The sequence below is a fragment of the Dermacentor albipictus genome, chromosome 6 (genome assembly GCF_038994185.2).
Source record: "Dermacentor albipictus isolate Rhodes 1998 colony chromosome 6, USDA_Dalb.pri_finalv2, whole genome shotgun sequence".
NCBI classification, from domain to species: Eukaryota; Metazoa; Arthropoda; class Arachnida; order Ixodida; family Ixodidae; genus Dermacentor; species Dermacentor albipictus.
The window spans coordinates 65,725,077-65,747,238 of record NC_091826.1 but is presented as its reverse complement, the minus strand read 5'-3'; the positions used below and the strand labels follow the sequence as shown (position 1 = coordinate 65,747,238).

The following is a 22,162-nucleotide window of genomic DNA, read 5'->3' as shown; positions in this document are numbered from 1 at the left end:
TAGGGTATTAACTCGCAATGCTTTTAATTAAATCAGGAAAGTGAAAGTTTTGCCCCACATCGCGCTTACAATTTCCTCTATTTTCACTGAATAGGAAGTTGGTGCTTTGCAAATTTGTTTTAAGGCACTGCGAGGCATTGCATATAACAGCACTATAACACTATTCAAGTACCTTAAAGGCCCATGCAGGCATTACATAGGGGTGTTACAATAGATGAGTGATAGATACAGTATACGCATTTAAACAGATAATGCATGCTACAATAAAAAGAACACAAGCGGAAAAACAGGAAAACAAACAAAAAGAAACCAGTAAGAGCAATACAACGACACATACTAAACGCTGAAGATATATATAGATTTAAAATGGGTGTTACACAATATCAAGGTAGCTTGGTCACTTTATACAAGGAAAAATGCTTGTTAAAAGCATACACATACCAGCAGATACTGCTTGAAACAATGAAAAGCATAAGCAGAAAAAATTTTATGCTGTACAAGTGAATCTGCGCTAACCTAGAACAAAACCATTTGCGCAAGGAACACCAAAATATGGTGAGAAAACAAAGTAAAATTAAGTAAACACATAAGCACTTAAGTAAGAACATAAGTGCATAACTTTCCAAAAAGGCTATAAGTAACCTACACATATGAAAAAATTATCGTTCGCCACCCACAACATGCTTCTTACCTTACTTCAATGCAAACAATGTGCCTCACACAGTTCAACGAAACCAGGAAAATGCACCTACATGCTCTGCATAACAAATATAAACCTGTAGGATACAAGCATTCATTAATTATATTCAAAACATGCCATCAACCTGCAAGATTCAAACTTTCAGTACACCGTAAGCAGACAGTGGCATTTGCTCAAAATATGAAATCACTCTCGTTTTTGGTCCACCCATGGAAACAGGAAAACTTTGTGTTTGAAATAATGCTAATAAATGGAGAAGAATCAAAGGTCTATGAATTTTTATTTAGCCCATAACTGACCATTCAAAATTTGCCTCCATATTACCCCTAACATACCAATAAGTTCCCCAAAATATAAACTTCACCGAGTTTAGTTTATCCAAAAAAAAAACTGGAAACAGACCTATAACTTTTTTGAGCAATTTTAGTCACACTAATAGATTCAATGTAAAAATCCACATACTGTAATCACTACATTTCAACTTTTTCTTTGAAAGACAACAAATCTCATCAAATTCAGTGCAGTGGTTACGAAAATATTTGATTTTTTCATTCCTATGTTTGAGGGACATTCTGAAAGTAAGTTTCATAATTTTTTTTAAATAGAACATGATACACCAGGTTAAACAAACAACTGCCATAAGAATCCATGCCCGTTGCCAGATCAATGACGGAAGGAGGTTCATCAGAGGAGGAAAGACGCATGCGTACAGTGCTGAAGAGAAAGAGAAGCAGCAGATCAGTGCGCCCGAGGGTATTCGAGCACAAATCACAATGGCAGAGAGACGTGTACTGACAATGTGGGCGCCAACGCAAGTCAATGCTTTTATTCCGTAAGAATGGACACCTGTCACCTGCACTGAAATGCACTCTCTAGCGACGGCACTTCCAAAACAATGCTGAGGTGGAGCAGGCTGTGTGACAATTGCTTGCATCGTTGGGCACCGAGTTTTACCAGAGTGGTTTTTTCAAACTGATTGCCTGCTACAACAAATGTCTCAATGTCCGTGGCAACTATGTCGAAAACTAGTGCAAGGTGTATAGTTCAACAGGATAGAAAGTTGGGCGAGTCGGTACGGTAACGAAGTTCATGATGCCAAGGTGCATTTTTTTTTCACAATAACGTTTCCACGTGATACAAGTGACAAAACTAACTTTTAGAACGTACCTTGTATTTAGATAGTGCCCCTGAGCTAAACTTTACTTTCTAGCAGCAATACTGTGATATCTGTAAGGGCCATATACAGGACAACAGTCTAGTTTTCATGCCGATTACTATTGGGATTAGCGGAAACCAAAGGCTCGGCAAATGAAAGAATGGATAACGTAAGTTTTGTGAAAACAGGCCCTGATCTTGTGGTAACATCATTAACCATGTATTCAATTTTTGAGTGATTCTGTTATACATGCAAAACAGATTTAGGAACTTTCATGCAGTTTCATGAGCAGCAAGTAAGTTTATTCTTTAAAATTATTCTTTCAACAAGGGTATGAATTACTCTATAAAATATGGTAAACCATAGAGTAAGAAGTATTTTCAAATATTTTGCTTTAACTTCACTGATGAGGTTGTCCTGTAAAACGAAGTTGGAAGGCTGTAAAATGTATGCAAATATTATGACCACATGACCATGGTTTAAAAGCCACTGAAGTGTAATGAGGGGTCATTAAATACAACACCGGTACAATTCTTGAGAACCAAATGCAAGCACTGACACTACAATTTCAACTTTGCTTCCACATACATCACAGTGCCACCCATCGGTTTTTAAAACCAAAATCTTACTCAACATATCGTAGCATTTCACTTAGAGGTGCTGTTCAGTGCGCATAGACAACAACGCATATTGTAATGTTTCCCACTCTATATCTAAAGTTTTGTGCCACTTATCTATAACCTGGAATGCAAAACAATTTAAGCTTAAAGTTTGATACTTCAAATATGCATTTCTGCCATGCACATGTGAAAAAAATTAAACATGATAAAAGTCACCGCAATGTAAAGTATGTAGGCAATTTATCTATCTTTTCCTTGGTTGTTCCACTCGGGTATGGAGCAAGGTCAAGTGACATTGCTTGGTTCCAATGCTTTATTTCAGATGCAGTGCTGGAATTTTTGGACAGGAAACCTAGAGAAGTAATAAAGAAGGTCCCACTGCCTCTGCCTTTGTACGAAATGGATGTAGAGCTGTAGAAAATAAATGTGAACATGGCGTATTTATTGTAAAGGGTATGTTTATTATTGGACTACATATAATGGGTACCTGCTTGTAGCTAGCATTAGCACTGACAACTCCAGACACTGGCTAGCTTGCATGGTGGCACATGCCAGCCATGCAATGGAGCAGGGTGCAAAGGCCAGAGCGTTTTTTTGTGGACAAAGTGTCTTTCTGTAAGAGAAAATTGTCAGGTGTTTTTAGCATTTTCACCAGCTGTAGACTATCAAAAAAGGTCCTGTTGTCCATTCAGTAAATGTGTGGTCATCTTTAGTCCAAAACAAATAGCCTTGCACAAGTTTGGTTGGAAACTGCCTCAGACTCGTTTATTTTTCTTCATTTACATGTGCAACATTTTCTGGCCTTATGTACTAGTTGTTGTGAATATGCTATACACCAAAGTTCATAAAAATTTAGTCTTCACAGTAAATACGGGTGGCACTCGATTATGACGGCAAAATGAAACTAAAATCCCCTGCAATATTTTTTTCTGCCATGCCTTTAATAACTTCGGTGTCAAACGCATAAGTCAAAAGTAAAGGGAAAAAATTTCGCAGCTTAGTCAAGAATCTGTGAACACCAGTCATATGACCAAATGAATGTTTACAGAAGGAATGCTGAAAATTAGTCACGACTGTCAATTGAAGCGGAATGCTGGATCCTAGCATTTGTATTTTTTATTTTTATGTGAAATGACAGGTCAGAGTCATACACAGGTAGGAATATTGTCTTGCAGAGCAGCTTAAGTATGAGTAAGTGCTTCAACTCGCCTAACTCCCACAAAATGTGCACAAAGAAGGCTGACAAGCTTCTATTCTAAAAAACTAGCATAGCTTTAAGATCACATGGATGCAGTCGTCCTGTGGAATTCTCACAGTGGAGTCAACTTCTTTCTAGGTAATATTACAAGAAACCATACAGTTGAACACGGAAACTTCTCCGTGTAGTTTAGAAGTAACCTGCTCCCACAAACAAATCAATCAACCGATTGATGTACGAAAAACTCCATGCCCTTGACCTTTAGGGCTTCTCTTCAGTGTGACAGGACACATGGATATAGAGTTTCTGATGCCACGAAAATGAGGCACTGCGGTGGGTTCAGGAAAAAGAACGCTCTCATGTGTGGCTGCGTACATGGCGTGTCAGATTGCACTTCTGAGTGAATGCTTGTGGGCACAGGTGGCACTGGTAGGGGCACTCGCCAGTGTGTGTGCGTTCATGTCGCTTTAAGTTAGAAATACAAGTGAATGCCTCAGGGCAGAAGTGGCACTTGAAGGGGCGCTCGCCTGTGTGGGTGCAGACATGCCGCTTGAAGCTGGTACCATCAATGAATGCCTCAGGGCAGAGGTGGCACTTGTAGGGGCGCTCGCCAGTGTGTGTGCGTTCATGCCGCTTGAAGGCAGAAAGAGTAGTGAATGCCTCAGGGCAGAGGTGGCACTTGAAAGGGCGCTCGCCTGTGTGGGTGCGGACATGCCGGTTCAGGGTGTTACGGAGAGCAAATTTGCCTGGGCAGAAGCGGCACTTGTAGGGGCGCTCGCCAGTGTGTGTGCGTTCATGTCGCTTTAAGTTAGAAGGACGAGTGAATGCCTCAGGGCAGAAGTGGCACTTGAAGGGGCGCTCGCCAGTATGTGTGCGGAGATGAACTTGCATGCTTGACTTTATTGCGGTCACATAGGGGCACAGCCGGCAGGAATGCAGATTGCCACGCATTGTCACGAGTGAGTCATACTGCTGCAGTGACCCTGATGGCATGAAACCTGCAAAGACAGGGAGCAAATGAAGATGATGTGAAGAATCCATTCCTTATTTGATGGAACTAAAGTGGCACATTAGCAAGTGAAAAGGGCTGCCGCAGTTGTAGGCAAAATACGGGAAAACCATGGCCTACCCAACTCGCATATTACAGTTGTGGCATGCACACTGATGCAGTACATGTCTCACACAAGTTCCTCTCTCTCTATACATAAGTGTCCTGAATACGTACAAACCCCTGCTCGCAATACATAAACATTGGATTTGGCACGCAATTTCGATGTTATGCTCAAACAATGATATGACTTTGCATATGTGACATTGCATTACACATTGACCTATTAAACTCTCGTACATAATTTATAAAATGCAACACAACAATGGCATCAAATCCTGCTGGAACACATGAAGCATACGAAATTAAATATAACTATGAATGAAAGAAAACTATATAAAATCAAATAAACAACATAAAACTAAAATGGACAATTTGAATTAGTAAAGGCAAGGTGCAGAACAAGACTCAAGAAGAAAACACACAACAGGACCGGCAGTATCGGGTTTTATCACTGACTGGGCCTTAGGCGTTTGAAGTGTGTGTTATGTTGTGGATGGTTTGATAGTGAAGAGTAGACAGTACTTTGTATGTCTCGCATTTTTTCCCCGTTGGCTTGGAAAAGACGTTGCTCGATGAATTGCTTCTGGTGCTCCACCACATGTGGTTCTTGTTTGTTCATTTGATATATTGTGCCAGATACGATTCCTGAGTCGTCGATAGATTGCTGTATTTCACTTCTAAAGCTTTGTGTGTGACTCCGCTTGATTAACCTACATAAGGCAGGCTTGTTGCGGAAATAAACTTAGTTGTGAAGGCGCCGGTCCTGTCGTGTGTGTTCTTCTTGAGTCTTGTTCTTCTGCGCCTTGCCTTTACTAATTCAAGCATGAACCGACTAGCCCAAGGAAGAGCCTTACTTAAAATGGAAAAGCACAGCATTTACAAAGAAATGAAATTAATAGCACCACATCTCTATGTAGAGAAGAATAATTAAATGTTTCTCCACATTAAACAATGGATTGCTTCTTTCTATATGTGCATTGTAAACGTTTTTCATGATCCTTTTCCATTGCTTCAGCAAAAGCAGGATGAAACTGCAGACTACTGAGAGTACCTTAAACTTCAGTTTGATTTTTACCACTGACACTACCGCAAATACACCAAAAATACAGAACTGATATATATAATATGGGGACATATCGACACGACCGAATATCTTGACTGAGCTACGTTCTCTGCTGATACATTTGCAGCCTTGTTTTTTTACCTTGATGCTAGCATATGAGGCACTGCAATAAAACCTTTTTTTCGTGATTTCAGCAGAGTGACAGGGCAGCAAGTAGGTTTGCCATATCACTTTGTCCAGACAAGAGAAATGCACAGTTGGCAATCAATAAAAGAAGTAAAAGAAACATTCGTGATGAAAATGGCAAGTAAATCACACATCAAATTGCTGTGTCACGTAACACACAGCAAACAAATTAATTCTTCCTGAGATCAGCCTAGTGAGCTGGATTCCTGGCAAAGCCCAAACAAAACAATTTCTTGTATGTCTTGTAGGAGGCATGGACACATCTGTAAGAGCAAAGAGATTCCTGTTAGGACCAACACAAACAAGTACACTCGGCCACAAAAGTTCACGGAGCACGGGATCTCAGAAAACGTTCAATTCTCGAGCAGCTTGTAGCAGTAGCCAGTAAAACAACATAAGATAATATTGATAACATATTCTAGTCGGGCCCCAAATTCAAATACCAGACAGCGTTGTGAGGTTGCGGAGATATTCAGCTTTTTCTCATATTTCATGGTCCGTAATATTTTGTGACCGGGTGTACATGTAGACAAGCTTCTTATCCCTTTGTATCGACAAGAATGTTTAGGTTGGGCCATGGTGCTACACTTAAAAATTTATTATGATTTCATATATCTATAAAGAACAATTGTTCATGCCTACTGCATAAAAGTGGAATGTATTGCACCAGTGCTTCGAACAGAAATTTTGCTCTGAAGAGAGCCTTCATCCCAATGGCTCCTTCGCCAAACACCAAGTGTCCCAATGCACCTCCCAATGCTTATTCAGAACACTAAAAGTTTCATCCTTGAGTACTGGTGAAGGCTCTCCAATAGACACTGAACATGACATCAAAAAATCCATATATCACTACGTAAGACAAAATTGGTCCTCAAACGGGAATAGACTTCTGTCACCTGGCATGCAGATGGATCGAAAATGCTCATCAGTAAGAGCATTGTTTAATTTTACTTCAGTTGTCTTCTCCGATATTTTTTCAGTTTGTCGATAACTTGCCATGTTGGAACGCTAGAGCCTGGACAAAAGCTTCATGTACTAGCTGGGCTGAACAACTTATTGAAAAATGCTCTGCATGCATTAAAAGGTTCAATGAGAATTACTTTTCACTGGCAAAAGCATGATATAATGTGATCCACAGAATGCCCAAACTGGGGATAGCAACAGGTGTTGCTATCGCTATGCTGGTAAAACCCGCCAATGGTTAATACCTGCAGCCTACAAAGTGGTGAAATGTACATGTTTAAACAACACAAAGTTTCTAGCAATACTATCCAATTCATGTCAATTGCAACAATATATTTCAGTGGCTCGCACCTGACCCAAACACAGTACATCTTTTCATTGTCTCCACTTAACAGTACTCTAGTAAAATCCAGAGCGCACTCAATAGTACAAGGATGGCCAGAATAACCTAGATGTGCTCTTCCAGGCTGAGAACATTGGCTAGCATTGCACTGCAGTACAAGTGGGAATCGCCTGCATCTTCAGAGTTGCACCATTCTGACAAAAAATAAACATACTCTGACTAGACTGATGGCTGAATCAACAAAAACGAATTGGCTCGGTTCTCAGTGTGTGAGCATACCTTCCCTATCTGTCAAAAAATATATATATATATCGTTTTTAAATGCCGATTATTCAGCACATGGCCTCAAGCCATTTGAGTGTCATTTTTGTGTATATATATACATATATATACTCACACCCTGTGTCAAATAAATTTGTCGAAGTTAGCGCATGTGCTGCTTCCACTTTCTGTCCTTGCTTCTTGCAATTCACTAGCATTCACTTTCATGAACTTCACGAAGTTTCTACACGTCTGTTCTGTTTCTTATGATTCCAATAAACAAGCTGGGGAGCAGCAGATTAGCAATTTCACTTGTTGAAAACTAAGCATGCAGAGCTTGTAGTCATTAAACACAGTCACACCCATACATCACTACTTTAAACTTTAAACCCACAATAAACCAAACTACTACGTCATGTAGAGGGGCAATCAAGTAGAGGGTTTTTATGAGATGGATTTCTGGCAAAGTCCGAAGCACACATTTTCTCGGACACTGTGTAGGACGGGTGGACACATCTGTAGTGACACAGAAAAGATCACAGTTGAAGCTAGCACAAACAGTAATAGCACATTCACACAGACATTTCCCATATGTATCGATAAACATACTGAGGGGAGGGAAGCAGAGGTACATTTACCAACGTAATATGATGTCATCTATCTACTGCAAACAATTATACAATCAAAGCAAACCTACTTCATAAGACTAAAATAACTTACTTTTCTGAGCACAAATTTCTATCTGCACACAACTTTCATTACAATGGCCCTTGCATGAAACACCACGTCTCAACGTATTCTTGCCAGCACTCTTTAGGTTGATTAAAGTGTGACTGGTGAGGACTGCTGAAGGATTTTCTACAACTGAATGTGACATCTATTAAGTACTTCAACACATACTCCAGGAAAATGGTTATCGCACAAGGTAAGGCAAGGTCACTTCCCACAAAACAACAGTTCTTAAGATGACTCGAAAGGCATTAAACATGTTGGTATAATATGAAACATTCAATTACCATTGGTAGCAAGAGGTTTTCAAAAACATTTTCAAAGCATCCATTTCGAGAAGCATATTTGAACATTTGTTTTTGACCATGAATGCTTCCTTGTACGTTGTATCTTTAGTTGTCCAAAATTTGTAAAAAGGTTTAGGCTTAATCTAATGTCTAAAAGGTTGTAGTGCCTCGGTTCTCTACCCAAAGTAATGCTTATGCATTTAAATGTGCTTAGTAAAATAAAATTCGTGACTTGCATAAATGGCAGATGCAAAAAAATGTGAACTTATAATTATGTCAAGCAAAGAAAATCTACATTTCCTATAATATGAATCTGGCTGTGCAGAGAACAGGGCTCTTACGCCATTCTACAGGGTGTCTTTTTTTTTATACAAGACCAATTTTTTACAAAAAGGATATAAGGACAGCAAACATGGCATTTTTGCAGAGAACTTCCTAGGTAAGGTGGACACACTTTGCCACTTATAATGTGATCTTCAGAACATTTGCTACAAAATTTAATTTACTTTTCTACAGGTGCCTTAGTGGCTGTTGTGTAAATGGCGTATTTGAAGGCAGCCACAAAAAGAAAATCTTTAAAATTGCACCTAATTCAAGATATTTATTATTGGATTTCAATGGTAAATCCAGGGAACATTGAAACCAAACACCAGGGCAGCATGGGAGAGGCATTCTCGCTATCAAATGAAACAGAAATTTTCCGCCATGAGAAGTGAAAGAAAGTTTGAAATTGAATGTCTCGGCCAACCGCGGCAGCTGCTAATACGCCAAGCTTTGCCTGGCAGGCACGTACAGCTGTATGACGGGTCAGGATTTGCCGCAGCACGCTATCATTTAAATTTAGCCCCACACTTCTTTACAAGGCATTGTCATCTGACGCACAGCGGGATGCCCTCAGTCTCGATATTTGATTTAAATATTTGATGATAAATATCTCAAATTATGTGTCAGTCAGTCTTCAGTCAGTCAGTCTTCTCTCTTGCCTTAGATGCCCCATTTTCACTACGCATTAAGTTTATGTCTGAGGTTGGTTATCCTGTGAGTAATCGGATAGTTGTTTTTTCGCAGTCACAGGTGGCTGCATGTACTACATGAAACATCAGAATCCTAGTGCACAACAAACACAGTGATGTGTACCTGCGTTGAGCTATGTATGCTCCCACTATTCTATCAATTCAACAGAGCTGAAGTTGCCTACATTTTCGATCTCTAGATATGTACTTCAATGGAGATTTAGCGGGATGGTGTTCCTTTTGTACTAATAATGCTCATTGCCCTTCATAGCTTATGGCGCTGCCGAATAGTTAGATATTACTGTGACCCAGACACACGACCTGCATGGATGTACTTTCAAGAACGCTTAAATGCCTACTTCGAGGTGTAAAAAGTGCAAGAAATGCATTCCAGAATTGTTGTCAAGGTTATCACCCTTCACAACACTTTGAGAATTTTAATATGATTACAACAGCACATGTATATTATCTGCATCTTTTGAGAAACTTGTCCAGTGACCATATGTTCTGGCGGTGTGTGTGCATGGATGTGAAAAACGGGCAATAAAAAAAACGGGCGTGGTATGGTCTAGTGCTTAAGGTGTCGGATTTGGGAATGTGAAATCACAAGTTCGAATGCTGCTGTAGTGGGCTTATTTTTCTTCTTTTAGCACAGTGTCTTTTATAATATAAGTAGTCATTGTCTTTAGTTCTGATATAAATAAATTGCTATTATCGGCAGCAAATAGAGATGAATGTCTATAAGAATTCTCAAAACTTCCTTGAGGAAGTTTTCTAGGCCTATAATAATGTGGCATTAGCACAACTGCAGGAGGTTTTCAAATGTTCCTGTAAATAATGTTTAAACTGAGATTTCCTTTACATGTTTCACTTATCCTTTAAAGAACCAATTTAGGCATTCTTTAGCACTTTCTCTCATAAGAAAACAACAGACAATGATACCAAAAAAAGAATAGGGGAAATTATATGTCATTTGTATTGATGCAATAAGATATATCTCAGTCAATAAAAGCTGCAAATAATTTACCTGTTTGACTTAGGAAGCGCAAAATAACATGGACGGAGGAAAAGAACACACAGACACTGCGCAGTAATAATTTACCAGGTGCTTTCCTTGGTGTCACAGTCTGTTGGCTTCTTATGATTGCAACTAATAAAAATCGGGCCCCTAGTTTTCTTTCATCCTCTTCTTCAGCTGTTCCTGTGTTTTATGGGTCAAACATCAAGGTTACTGTTGTCCAAGTTTATTTGAATTACGACTTTCCTGACTTTATCACTAGCCAAGAGCTTCAGGAGAAAAAAGGAAACTTGCAATGTTGTAATGTGGAAGACAGTAGCACCAGTAATAGCCTATATAAAGGCTTCAGAGGACTTGCACATAATCATACCTTTTACAACTTTTACGAATTTATCGCAACGTCCCCCGCCTTTACGTGGTTGTTTACAATGCGTTGACAACAATACCATTAGAATTTTTCATTTACGCCTAGTCTAGGCTAAGACTGATCTAAGCTGGGACAACACTGATTTTTAAAGAGTACAGGTACTCCCTGCAAACAATGTATGAACGTAATTGTTAGGTCTTGCTCAATTATTCCAATCTAACCATAGCAGCTCCACCAGCTAATAGAAGTAATGAATAGAAATAAGGAAAAGCCTCTTTCAGAATGTGAAAGAGGCCCGCGAATACACGCAAAGTGTCTCGAGTGGCCAGTCACGTGGTTCTGTCCAGCTACGTGGCATTTGCATCTTTTTAAATCTTGGTGCTGCTAGAAGCACTTTGTTTGTATTCACAGACTTTCATGCTCTGAAAAACATGTTTATGTAGGATGTATTCAGCCACAGAAAGCTGTATCGGGAATATTTCAGATTGCTCTACAATTTTCTCATTGATATTTTCATCTAGTTATAATATTTGAGAAGCTTATTAATTAAGATTATTTATGTAATTAGGCAGAATACATAAAAACAATATCAGTATCTCCAAGCGACAGCAAACAACATGACCTTGGTGCTGCCCAGCTACATGGCATTTGCATATTTTAAAAGTTTCATGCAAGTTACATGGGACATCCTGTATATACAGCAGATGCTCACACAACGTCAAAAACAACAGCCATACAACAGGACAAGTCTGTACACCTAACATGAGATAAAATATACATGTTCAAACAGGACGTGAGTCATCACTCAGGGCATGAATGTTAAGACATAACAGTGGACTAGAATTTTCCTGTCTTGCATTGAAGGTGTTTAGCCAGGTCAACGAGGTCTACTCAACCACTCCCGGAACTTTCTTAGCTGCACTGTAGACACACTTATAATGCCATGTGTTGGTTTCATTTTCATTTATGTTTACGTGCTCTAAACCCTCTTAAGCACTTTTTTTACAGGAAATGTAACTGCACCGACACTGTTCCTTCACCACTGTTTTTTTATATGTGCACCCAGAAATATTTATTTTGTTTATTGTTGCTTTTCCTTTTTCTCCTTAAAGGGAACCTGGAATGATTTTGATAATTTTCTACAACGATACTGAGTAGTTAGATCATTAACTGATGCATCTAAGTGCTTTGTGTAAAGCGTGTAATTTATTATAAGGTTTTAAAAATGTTTATCGCTGCCGATTGCAGCACTCTGCTTGACGGAATTTTCAGCCGTACCTGCGCATATAACATAAATCACCCAATTGACGATGTCAGTAGAGCAAACTATCCAATTGTCTGCCCAGGGCGCGTCTTCGATTTTTGCCACCTTTATGGTGAACAAATGATGTTCGTAATAGTTGGAATGCTAGTTAAGTTGTTTCTATAAAAAGAAAATAACAGAAAGACAATGCACAAGAACAATTTCTCACTACACTTCTCACTTCCGGCACAGCGCAAGTGTCGTCTGCTTGAGTGACAACGTGCTCCATTCTGCAAGCACTCCGCGGTCAGAGTCGGTCTCAGTCTTTTCGCGAGCACTATTCTAGGGTCATTGTGAATCTTCGACTTGGTTACAGTCATGTGTGCATTCTTTTTGTTTGGTTGAAGTGTGCACTTGCTCAACTTCCCTGGGGTCCACTCTGTGTTTGTGTATTGCAACACAACACAACACAACATTGCAATTGCATTGCAATGTTGTACTCTTGGCTCGCACGCGGGCCACTTCCAGAGAGCGCCTGCTTTGGGAAGGCAGTGGCCGGACACTGTTCGGCAAAAAATGGAGAGGCAGGGGTTCTCGTGCACTGGTTCTGGCGAGCGCCATAAATAGCGCAGTGAGCCACTGCAGTGGCATCTGGAGAAGGAAGTCTTTGGGGAATGTTTGGGTTGGGCCGAGGCAGCACAGGCAGCCTGGGGCGTTCGAGCGGCAGCTACGAACGGTGCGATTTACGCAACCCGGACAGAGGGTCTCGCGGCTGGGGGTGAGAATGTACGCGGCTGAGCGGGCAGTCTAGTCTGAGACTTGAGAGACAACGCACCGATCTCGTCAAGTGCCCAATCAGAGCGACGGACTGCTCCGAGGTCTTTGCTCAGCCACATTCCCTAATATGAACTCGTTTCCCTTGTTTCGTATATACTGAGAGGTTCCAGTGTGGTCTGAGACTTGAGAGACAACGCACCGATCTCGTCAAGTGGCCGATCGGAGCGACGTACTGCTCCGAGGCCGTTGCTCAGTCACATTCGTTAACGTGAACCGTCTTTCTTTGTTTGCTATATACTTAGTATAACCGCTAATGTCTGTCCGTAAATAAATTCAGTTCATTTTACCGAAGGAGAGGACAGTGCAGCGGCTTAGGAAGAGCCGAGAACGAATGAAAACATGAAGAAAGAAGAACCCGGCCGACGAAGAGAGAGAGAAAAAAACTACTATGATTCGATTTTGTTGCGTTGTGGACTGCAAACGTAACGCCTGGCAATATAGTAAGCTACGACATCGTGTCCCTCTGCAAGGCAGCAGACTGGCTGATGCGAATCAGGCTGCAGCTATCCAATCAGCACCAGGATTTGCGCATTTGCGGCCGTCACTTTACGCCGGACAATCACTAATGCAATAGCTTTTCGGGAGTCTGGTATTAAGGTAAATGCAAACACAAGGGGACAGGGCCTGGCTGTTTCACTGTGTCGTTTCACAGGACGAGCAGAAGCACAAATATGAATGGTCTGCATGGTGCAGCCACTCGGTGGCACAGAGCTCTACCACCCACACTAGCAGTAACGAAAGGTATTCTTTGCTATTGGAGTAAATTTTTCGCACAAGTGTAATCATTAGCAGATTGTTTTTGTAAATGTTTAAAATGTTTCGCACTTGGTTAGAGCAATATTAGCTCTGTTTGGCTGATTAAGCTCTGCACCTACGGGTGGCTCAACCGTGGAGACCGATCAGGCTGCTCACGTACGTCTACGCTAAAGTTCCTTCATCCGCTTGAGTTTATGCCTCCACTGTTCCACCTAAACGTCCGGCTTGCCTGCGGTTACCGGAATACCAGACATTTTCGGCATTGCGACAGAATGCTCACAACGCACGCTGCTTTCATAGCTCTCGCTCGGGGTCGACTGCCAATCAGCTGGCGGAGAGTTTGCAGAGGCTTCAAGCACGAGCTCCTAGAGAACCGGAAGTCGACAACACAACGTGACATCATGACACAGGGCCACTGAAGGAGGAGCTTAGCCCCAATCACATGGTGAATTAGTTGAGGAAAAAATGCAGGACTATGGAAGAGGGTAACTTGTCATCGTCCATAGCTCTCTTAATATGAGATGTTTCACACAAATTGTGATGCAAATGATTAACTTCAGCTGTACGCTACGCATCTACACAATTTGTCCAAACAGTATCAGGGGCTCTTTAATGAAACTAACGCAAGCCAGCAATGCATCCTACCGCAATCGCCAAACTTTTTCAGGACAAAATTTGTCCGAACAGTTGAGGGTCCTTTTAAGAGAAAATGTACGCAGTCTTGTTCTACTGTTAACCTTATACTGTTTGTCTTGTTGCGTTTTAGTGGGTGCCCAGACCCACTAAAAGACGCCGGACTCAAATCTTGCTGATTTGAAATAAAAGCTTACGCTCTCTCTTGTTATACTATGTAACAAATAAAAATAATTAACTAAATTGTAAAGAAGAAAGGAGAAAGAGGCTGTCCCAATAAACACCTGGTTTTTTCTTCCCTTCTACATTTTCCTCTCTGCTTTCTGGTGTTTCCTCTTCACAATGAAATTAACTGGAGTCGAATTAATGGAAGGCTACTATTCTAGTTACTAATCTTTCACCAAATTTCGATTCCCACAATGAATTACGGTCTATTTATTTGTGCACATAGGCTGCAGCAGTTCATCCTCCGTTTAAAATATACAGCTGCCACTGTGGCAGCTGAATGACTGTCAGTACTGATGCGTAAGTGCACGGCTACAAAGGTGTATACCTTTGGTGTAGGTGATACGTGCACAGTGCTGACAACTGTACAACATATCGCGAGCACATATTTTTATGTATTCTGCCATGCTGAATGAGCTCTTCACCGTGTAGTTGCACAGCTTCCACAAGCACGCCTTCTATACAACGTTGAACAACAATGTGTCACCGGTTTTGCAGGATCCTGGCACAGGGCATCAAAAGTCGGGTGCACAATGACAGGCAGTTCAGCAAGGAGCACTATACAGTAGACGGTTCAGGTATGTGTCGAAATTTGGACCACACTTGACCTTTGTGAGCCCTGTGTACTGTTCAGGCACAAAACTCAGATAGTCAATGAACAAGATAGTGAAGGTACATTTTTGCACATGTACAGGTATGTCTATGTCCCTTACTCTTCAATTAGTCACATCAATATCTGCTCAATATAACGTCACCACTTGTAACAAGAAAGAAATAAAAATGTATTGAACAGAGCCGCATCTGAGGGCCACAGCACATCAGGCAAGGAACAGCGCGCCAGCAAACATGGATAGATGTTATCAGATATACAGAGGCAGGGGAATTCAATGTCTCCAGCTTTCACACTCACTGGTGGATGCATGAATGTTGAATGAGAAATGGCTTTAGAGAATCAATGAAAAAAAAATGCAGCTAGAGCGAGAAGTCACTTAGCAATGGCAGAAAGTGGAACAAGAAACAAAGCAATTTGCAGCATGAAGCAAAGCAATGATAAAAGAACCTGAATACACAGTGTTCTTTTTTTCATATAGCTAACAGAATTTTCACAAATAATTTTGTAGCATCATACAGCATAAACCAAGCTTTTGAGCTTGACTGCTCAAAAAAGCCGACATTATTTGCACAAAATATCAAGACTAATAATAATCTTATTGCGAAATATTTGGTACTTAAACGTTGACTTGATTATGTTTTTGGCACGCACACAACAATGTACAAATAGTAGTAGGTGAGGTTACAAGGCACACCCATATGCAGCTAATTCAGAGGATGACAACAGTTTTCAGATATGCATACCCAAAGGGTAATGTAAAATGCATTGATGTTCCAGGTATTTTTCTGCTTCCATGCATAAAAAGGCACTTGGTTAGAAAAGCAAGTGGAAGAGAAGTAAATTTTTACGTCAGGTTTGACGGCGCTTAACTCAAAACTCTTATCAGTATTGAACTTCATTTCAAAGAGGATGCCATGAAAACTCACTTGCTTGAATTTGTAAGTTGAATTATGTAATGGGAATTAATTGCTTGGCAGCTTGCGCAACATCTTTACCGGCAAACATACGCAGGGTGTGCTAGACGCTTCATGTTATTCTCAGGAGTGCCTCGTCATAATTTATGTGGTTTGGATGCTTGTTTTTTTCTTGAAACACATGCTGTTAGGTATGTTGTATGCGCGATCCCATAGAATGCATGCATTGTTCACTTCATTTTGCTGAATTCTTGAAGTCTGTGCCTTAGAGGGGTATGAGCCACTGCTCTTGCCCTGCACAGCCACCGGAATTGGCCCAAATTTCTTTCTTTCTTTTCTTTTGACAATATGGTCTCCATGCGAAAGTAAGTGATGAAACTTACTTTCAGAACGTCCCTTGTATTTAAATAGCAGCCCCTAAGCTAAACATTACTTTCTACTGGTAATACTGTGGTATCTTTAAGGGCCATATAAAGGACAATAGTCTAGTTTTCATGCCAATTAGTACAGTATTTATTAGTGGGCACCAAAGCTCACCAAATGAAAGAATGCCCAAAGTAAGTTTTGTGAAAACAGGCCCTGATCGCGTGGTAACATCTTTAACCATGTATTCAATTTCTGAGTGACAGAGATATACAACCGAAACAGATTTAAGAAGCTTTCATAAAGTTTCATGAGCAGTAGAAAGCTTATGTTCAAGTTTGTGAAAAATTGCTCTTTCAAAAAAAATGTTAATTACTCAATAAAAAAGATGTATACCATAGAGCAAGAAGTTCTTCCACATATTCTGGTTTAATTTCACTGATGAGGTGGTGCTGTAAACTAAAGATGGAAAGCTGAAAACTGTAATATGCAAACAGTATGATCACACGACCATAGTTTTAAAAGCCACTAAAATGTAATTACAGGTCATTAAACAGAACAATCGTACCATTATTGAGAAGCAAATGCAAGCACTGGCATTCCACATACATCGCAGTGCCACCCGTCGGTTCTTAAAAGCAAAATCGAACTCAGCATATCACAGCATTTCACTTAGAGGTGCTGTTAAATGCGCACGGACTACGACACATACTGTAAAGTTTCGCACCATATATCTAAAGTTCGGCGCCTCTTACTTATAACCTGGTATGCAAAACAAATTAAGCTTAATGTTTGATACTTCAAATATGCATTTGTGCTATGCACATCCGAAAAAAATTTAACACAATAATAGTGACCGGAATGCAAAGTATGTCAGCAATTTATCTATCTTTTCCTTGGTTGTTCCACATAGGTATGGAACAAGGTGAAGTGATATTGCTTAGTTCCAATGCTTTAATTATTTAAGATGCACTGCTGGAATTTTTGGACAGGAAACCTTGGTAATAAAGAAGGTCCCACTGCGTCTGCCTTCGTACGAAATGGATGGGAACAGAAAACTCGGTTGAAAGATTTTAACTCCTGCTGCAATAAAAAAATTATGTACTAGTTACTTGAACTGCTGGAACAAATGAACACTGGAACTAGGCAAGATGTCAAAGCACTATATAGCGATAATCTGGCAATGTTTGAAAATAAATGTGAACATGATGTATTTATTATAAAGGGTATGTTTATTATTGGACTACATATAATGGGTACCTGCTTGTAGCTAGCATTAGCACTGACAACTCCAGACACTGGCTAGCTTGCATGGTGGCACATGCCAGCCATGCAATGGAGCAGGGTGCAAAGGCCAGAACGTTTTTTTGTGGACAAAGTGTCTGTCTGTAAGAGAAAATTGTCAGGTGTCTTTAGTATTTTCACCCGCTGTAGACTATCCAAAAAGGTCTTGTTGTCCATTCAGTAAATGTGTGGTCATCTTTAGCCCAAAAGCAATAGCCTTGCACAAGTTGGGTTGGGAGCTGCCTCATACTCATTTATTTTTCTTCGTGTACATGTGCAACATTTTCTGACATTATGTACTAGTTGTTGTGAATACGTTATACACCAAAGTTAATAAAAATTTTGTATTCACAGTTAATACTGGTGGCACTCGATTATGAGGGCTAAATGAAGTTAAAATTTCCTGCAATAATTTTTTTCAGCCATGCCTTTAATAACTTCGGTGTCAAACGCATAAGTCAAAGTAAAGGGAAAAAATTCCACAGCTTAGTGAAGGATCTGTGAACACCAGTCATATGACCAAATGAATGTTTACAGAAGGAATGCTGAAAATTAGCCATGACTGTCAACTGAAGCAGAATGCTGGCTCGTAGCATTTGTATTTTTTATTTTTCTTATATGAAATGACAGGTCAGAGTCATACACAGGTAGGAATGTTGTCTTGCAGAGCAGCCTAAGAAAGAGTAAGTGCTTCAACTCGACTAACTCCCAGAAAATGTGCACAAAGAAGGCTGACATGCTTCTATTCTAAAAAACTAGCACAGCTTTAAAATCACATGGATGCAGTCGTCCTGTGGAATTCTCACAGTGGGGTCAACTTCTTTCTAGGTAATATTACAAGAAACCATACGGTTGAACACGGAAACTTCTCCATGCAGTTAAGTAACCTGTTCCGCCAAACAAATCGATCAACTGATTGATGTACGAAAAACTCCATGCCCCTGACCTTTAGGGCTTCTCCTCAGTGTGACAGGACACATGGATATAGAGTTTCTGATGCCACGAAAACGAGGCGCTGCGGTGGGTTCAGGAAAAAGAACGCTCTCGTGTGTGGCTGCGTACATGACGAGTCAGATTGGACTTCTGAGTGAATGCTTGTGGGCACAGGTGGCACTGGTAGGGGCACTCTTTTGTATGCGTGCGCACATGCTGCTTCAGGGTGGAACTTTCGCAGAATGAGCTCGGGCAGTAGGGACACGTGAATGGGCGCTCGCCTGTGTGGGTGCGGACATGCCGGTTCAGAGTGGTACGGTGAGCGAATTTGCCTGGGCAGAAACGGCACTTGAAAGGGCGCTCGCCTGAGTGGGTGTGGACATGCTGGTTCAGGGTGGAACTGTCATAGAATGTGCTCGGGCAAAAGCGACACTTGAATGGGCACTCGCCTGTGTGGGTGCGGACATGCCGGTTCCAGGTGGTACGGTGAGCAAATTTGCCTGGGCAGAAACGGCACTTGAAAGGGCGCTCGCCTGAGTGGGTGTGGACATGCTGGTTCAGGGTGGAACTGTCATAGAATGTGCTCGGGCAAAAGCGACACTTGAATGGGCGCTCGCCTGTGTGGGTGCAGACATGCCGGTTCCAGGTGGTACCATCAATGAATGCCTCAGGGCAGAGGTGGCACTTGTAGGGGCGCTCGCCAGTGTGTGTGCGTTCATGCCGCTTGAAGGCAGAAAGAGTAGTGAATGCCTCAGGGCAGAGGTGGCACTTGAAAGGGCGCTCGCCTGTGTGGGTGCGGACATGCCGGTTCAGGGTGTTACGGAGAGCAAATTTGCCTGGGCAGAAGCGGCACTTGTAGGGGCGCTCGCCAGTGTGTGTGCGTTCATGTCGCTTTAAGTTAGAAGGACGAGTGAATGCCTCAGGGCAGAAGTGGCACTTGAAGGGGCGCTCGCCAGTATGTGTGCGGAGATGAACTTGCATGCTTGACTTTATTGCGGTCACATAGGGGCACAGCCGGCAGGAATGCAGATTGCCACGCATTGACACGAGTGAGTCATAATGCTGCAGTGACCCTGATGACATGAAACCTGCAAAGACAGGGAGCAAATGAAGATGATGTGAAGAATCCATTGCTTATTTGATGGAACTAAAGTGCCACATCAGCAAGCAAAAAGGGCTGCCACAGTTGTAGGCAAAATACGAGAAAACCTTGGCCTACCCAACTCGCATATTACAGTTGTGGCATGCACACTGATGCAGTACATGTCTCACACAAGTTCTTCTCTCTCTATACGTAATAAGTGTCCTGAATACATACAAACCCCTGCTGGCAATACATAGACATTGGATTTGGCATGCAATTTCGATGTTATGCCCAAACAATGATATGACTTTGCATATGTGACATTGCATTACACATTGACCTATTAAACTGAGCAAAGTATGTTTCTCTCGTACATAATTTATAAAATGCAACACAACAATGGTATCAAATCGTACTGGAACACATGAAGCATACAAAATGAAATATAACTATGAATGAAAAAAAATAATATAAAATCAAAAAAAAAACATGCAACTAAAATGGACAATTTGAATTAGTAAAGGCAAGGCGCGGAAGAACAAGACTCAAGAAGAACACACACGACAGGACCGGCAGGACCGGGTTTTATCACTGACTGCGCCTTAGGCATTTGAAGTCTGTGTTATGTTGTGGATAGTTTGATAGTGAAGCGTAGACGCTACTTTTTGTCTCGTTTTTTCTCCACGTAGGCTTGGAAAAGACGTTGCTCGATGAATTGCTCCTGGTGCTCCTCCATGTGTGGTTCTTGTTTGCTCATCTGAAATTTTGTGCCAGACATGACTCCCGAGTCATCGATAGATTGTTGTATTTTACTTCTAAAGTTTCGTGTGTGACTCGGCTTCACTAACCTACATAAGCCAGGCTTGTTGCGGAAATAAACTTAGTTGTGAAGGCACCAGTCCTGTCGTGTGTGTTCTTCTTGAGTCCTGTTATTCTGCGCCTTGCCTTTACTAATTAAAGCATGAACCAACTAGCCCAAGCAAGAGTGTTACTTAAAATGGACAAGCACAGCATTTACAAAGAAATGAAATGAATGGCATCACATCTCTATGTAGAGGAGAATAATTACATATTTCTCCACATTAAACAACAAATTGCTTCTTTTTATATGTGCATTGTAAACGTTTTCCATGATCCTTTTCCATTGCTTCAGCAAAAGCAGGATGAAACTGCAAACTACTGAGGGTACCTTATGCTTCAGTTTGATTTTTACCACTGACACTACTGCAAATACGCCCAAAATAGAGAACTGATATCTATAATATGGGGACATATCCACATGACCGAATATCTTGAGAGAGCTACGTTCTCTGCCGATACATTTGCAGCCTATTTTTTACGTTGATGATAGCATATCAGGCACTGCAATAAAACCTTTTTTTTTTTCACGATTTCAGCAGAGCGACAGGGCAGCAAGTAGGTTTGCCATATCACTTGGTCCATACAAGGGAAAAGCAGAGTTGGCAATCAGTAAAAAAAAGTAAAAAAAACATTCGTGATGAAAATGGCAAGTAAATCACACATTAAATTGCTGTGTCACGTAACACACAGCAAACAAATTAATTCTTCCTGAGATCAGCCTAGTGAGCTGGATTCCTGGCAAAGCCTAAACAAAACAATTTCTTGTATGTCTTGTAGGAGGTATGGACACATCTGTAAGAGCAAAGAGATTCCTGTTAGGACCAACAGAAACAAGTACATTTAGACAAGCTTCTTTTCTCTTTGTATCGACAAGAATGTTTAGGTTGGGCCATGGTGCTACACTTAAAAATTTATTACGATTTCATATATCTATAAAGAACAATTGTTCATTGCCTACTCCATAAAAGTGGAATGTATTGCACCGGTGCTTCGAACAGAAATTTTGCTCTGCAGAGAGCCTTCATCCCAATGGCTCCTTCGCCAAGCACCAAGTGTCCCAATGCACCTGCCAATGCTTATTCAGAACACTACAGGTTTCATCCTTGTGTACTGGTGAAGGCTCTCCAACAGACACTGAACATGACATCAAAAAATCCACGTATCACTACGTAACATAACATTGGTCCTCAAAAGGGAAAACTTCTGTCACTCGGCATGCAGATGGAACAAAAACGCTCATCAGTGAGAGCATTGTTCAATTTTACTTCAGTTGTCTTCTCCGATATTTTTTCAGTTTGTCGAAAACTTGCCATGTTGGAACGCTACAGCCTGGACAAAAGCTTCATGTACTACCAGCTGGAATGAACAATTTATTGAAAAATGCTGTGCATGCATTACAAG

The 22,162-nt window shown here is 41.0% G+C and overlaps 1 protein-coding gene across 1 annotated transcript in view; it reads right to left on the bottom strand.

Annotated features, from left to right (window-relative positions):
* The window catches only part of LOC135916727 (zinc finger protein 709-like), a 55,794-nt gene that overhangs the window by 4,178 nt on the left and 29,454 nt on the right, over window positions 1-22,162 (bottom strand). Inside the window, exons 2-4 of the mRNA XM_070520974.1 lie at window positions 18,913-19,904; window positions 14,081-14,216; window positions 4,046-4,672 (exon numbers count right to left, since the gene is read on the bottom strand). Of these exons, the coding sequence (XP_070377075.1) occupies window positions 4,046-4,672; window positions 14,081-14,216; window positions 18,913-19,904 (1,755 nt within the window). The remainder of the gene's footprint in view (window positions 1-4,045; window positions 4,673-14,080; window positions 14,217-18,912; window positions 19,905-22,162) is intronic.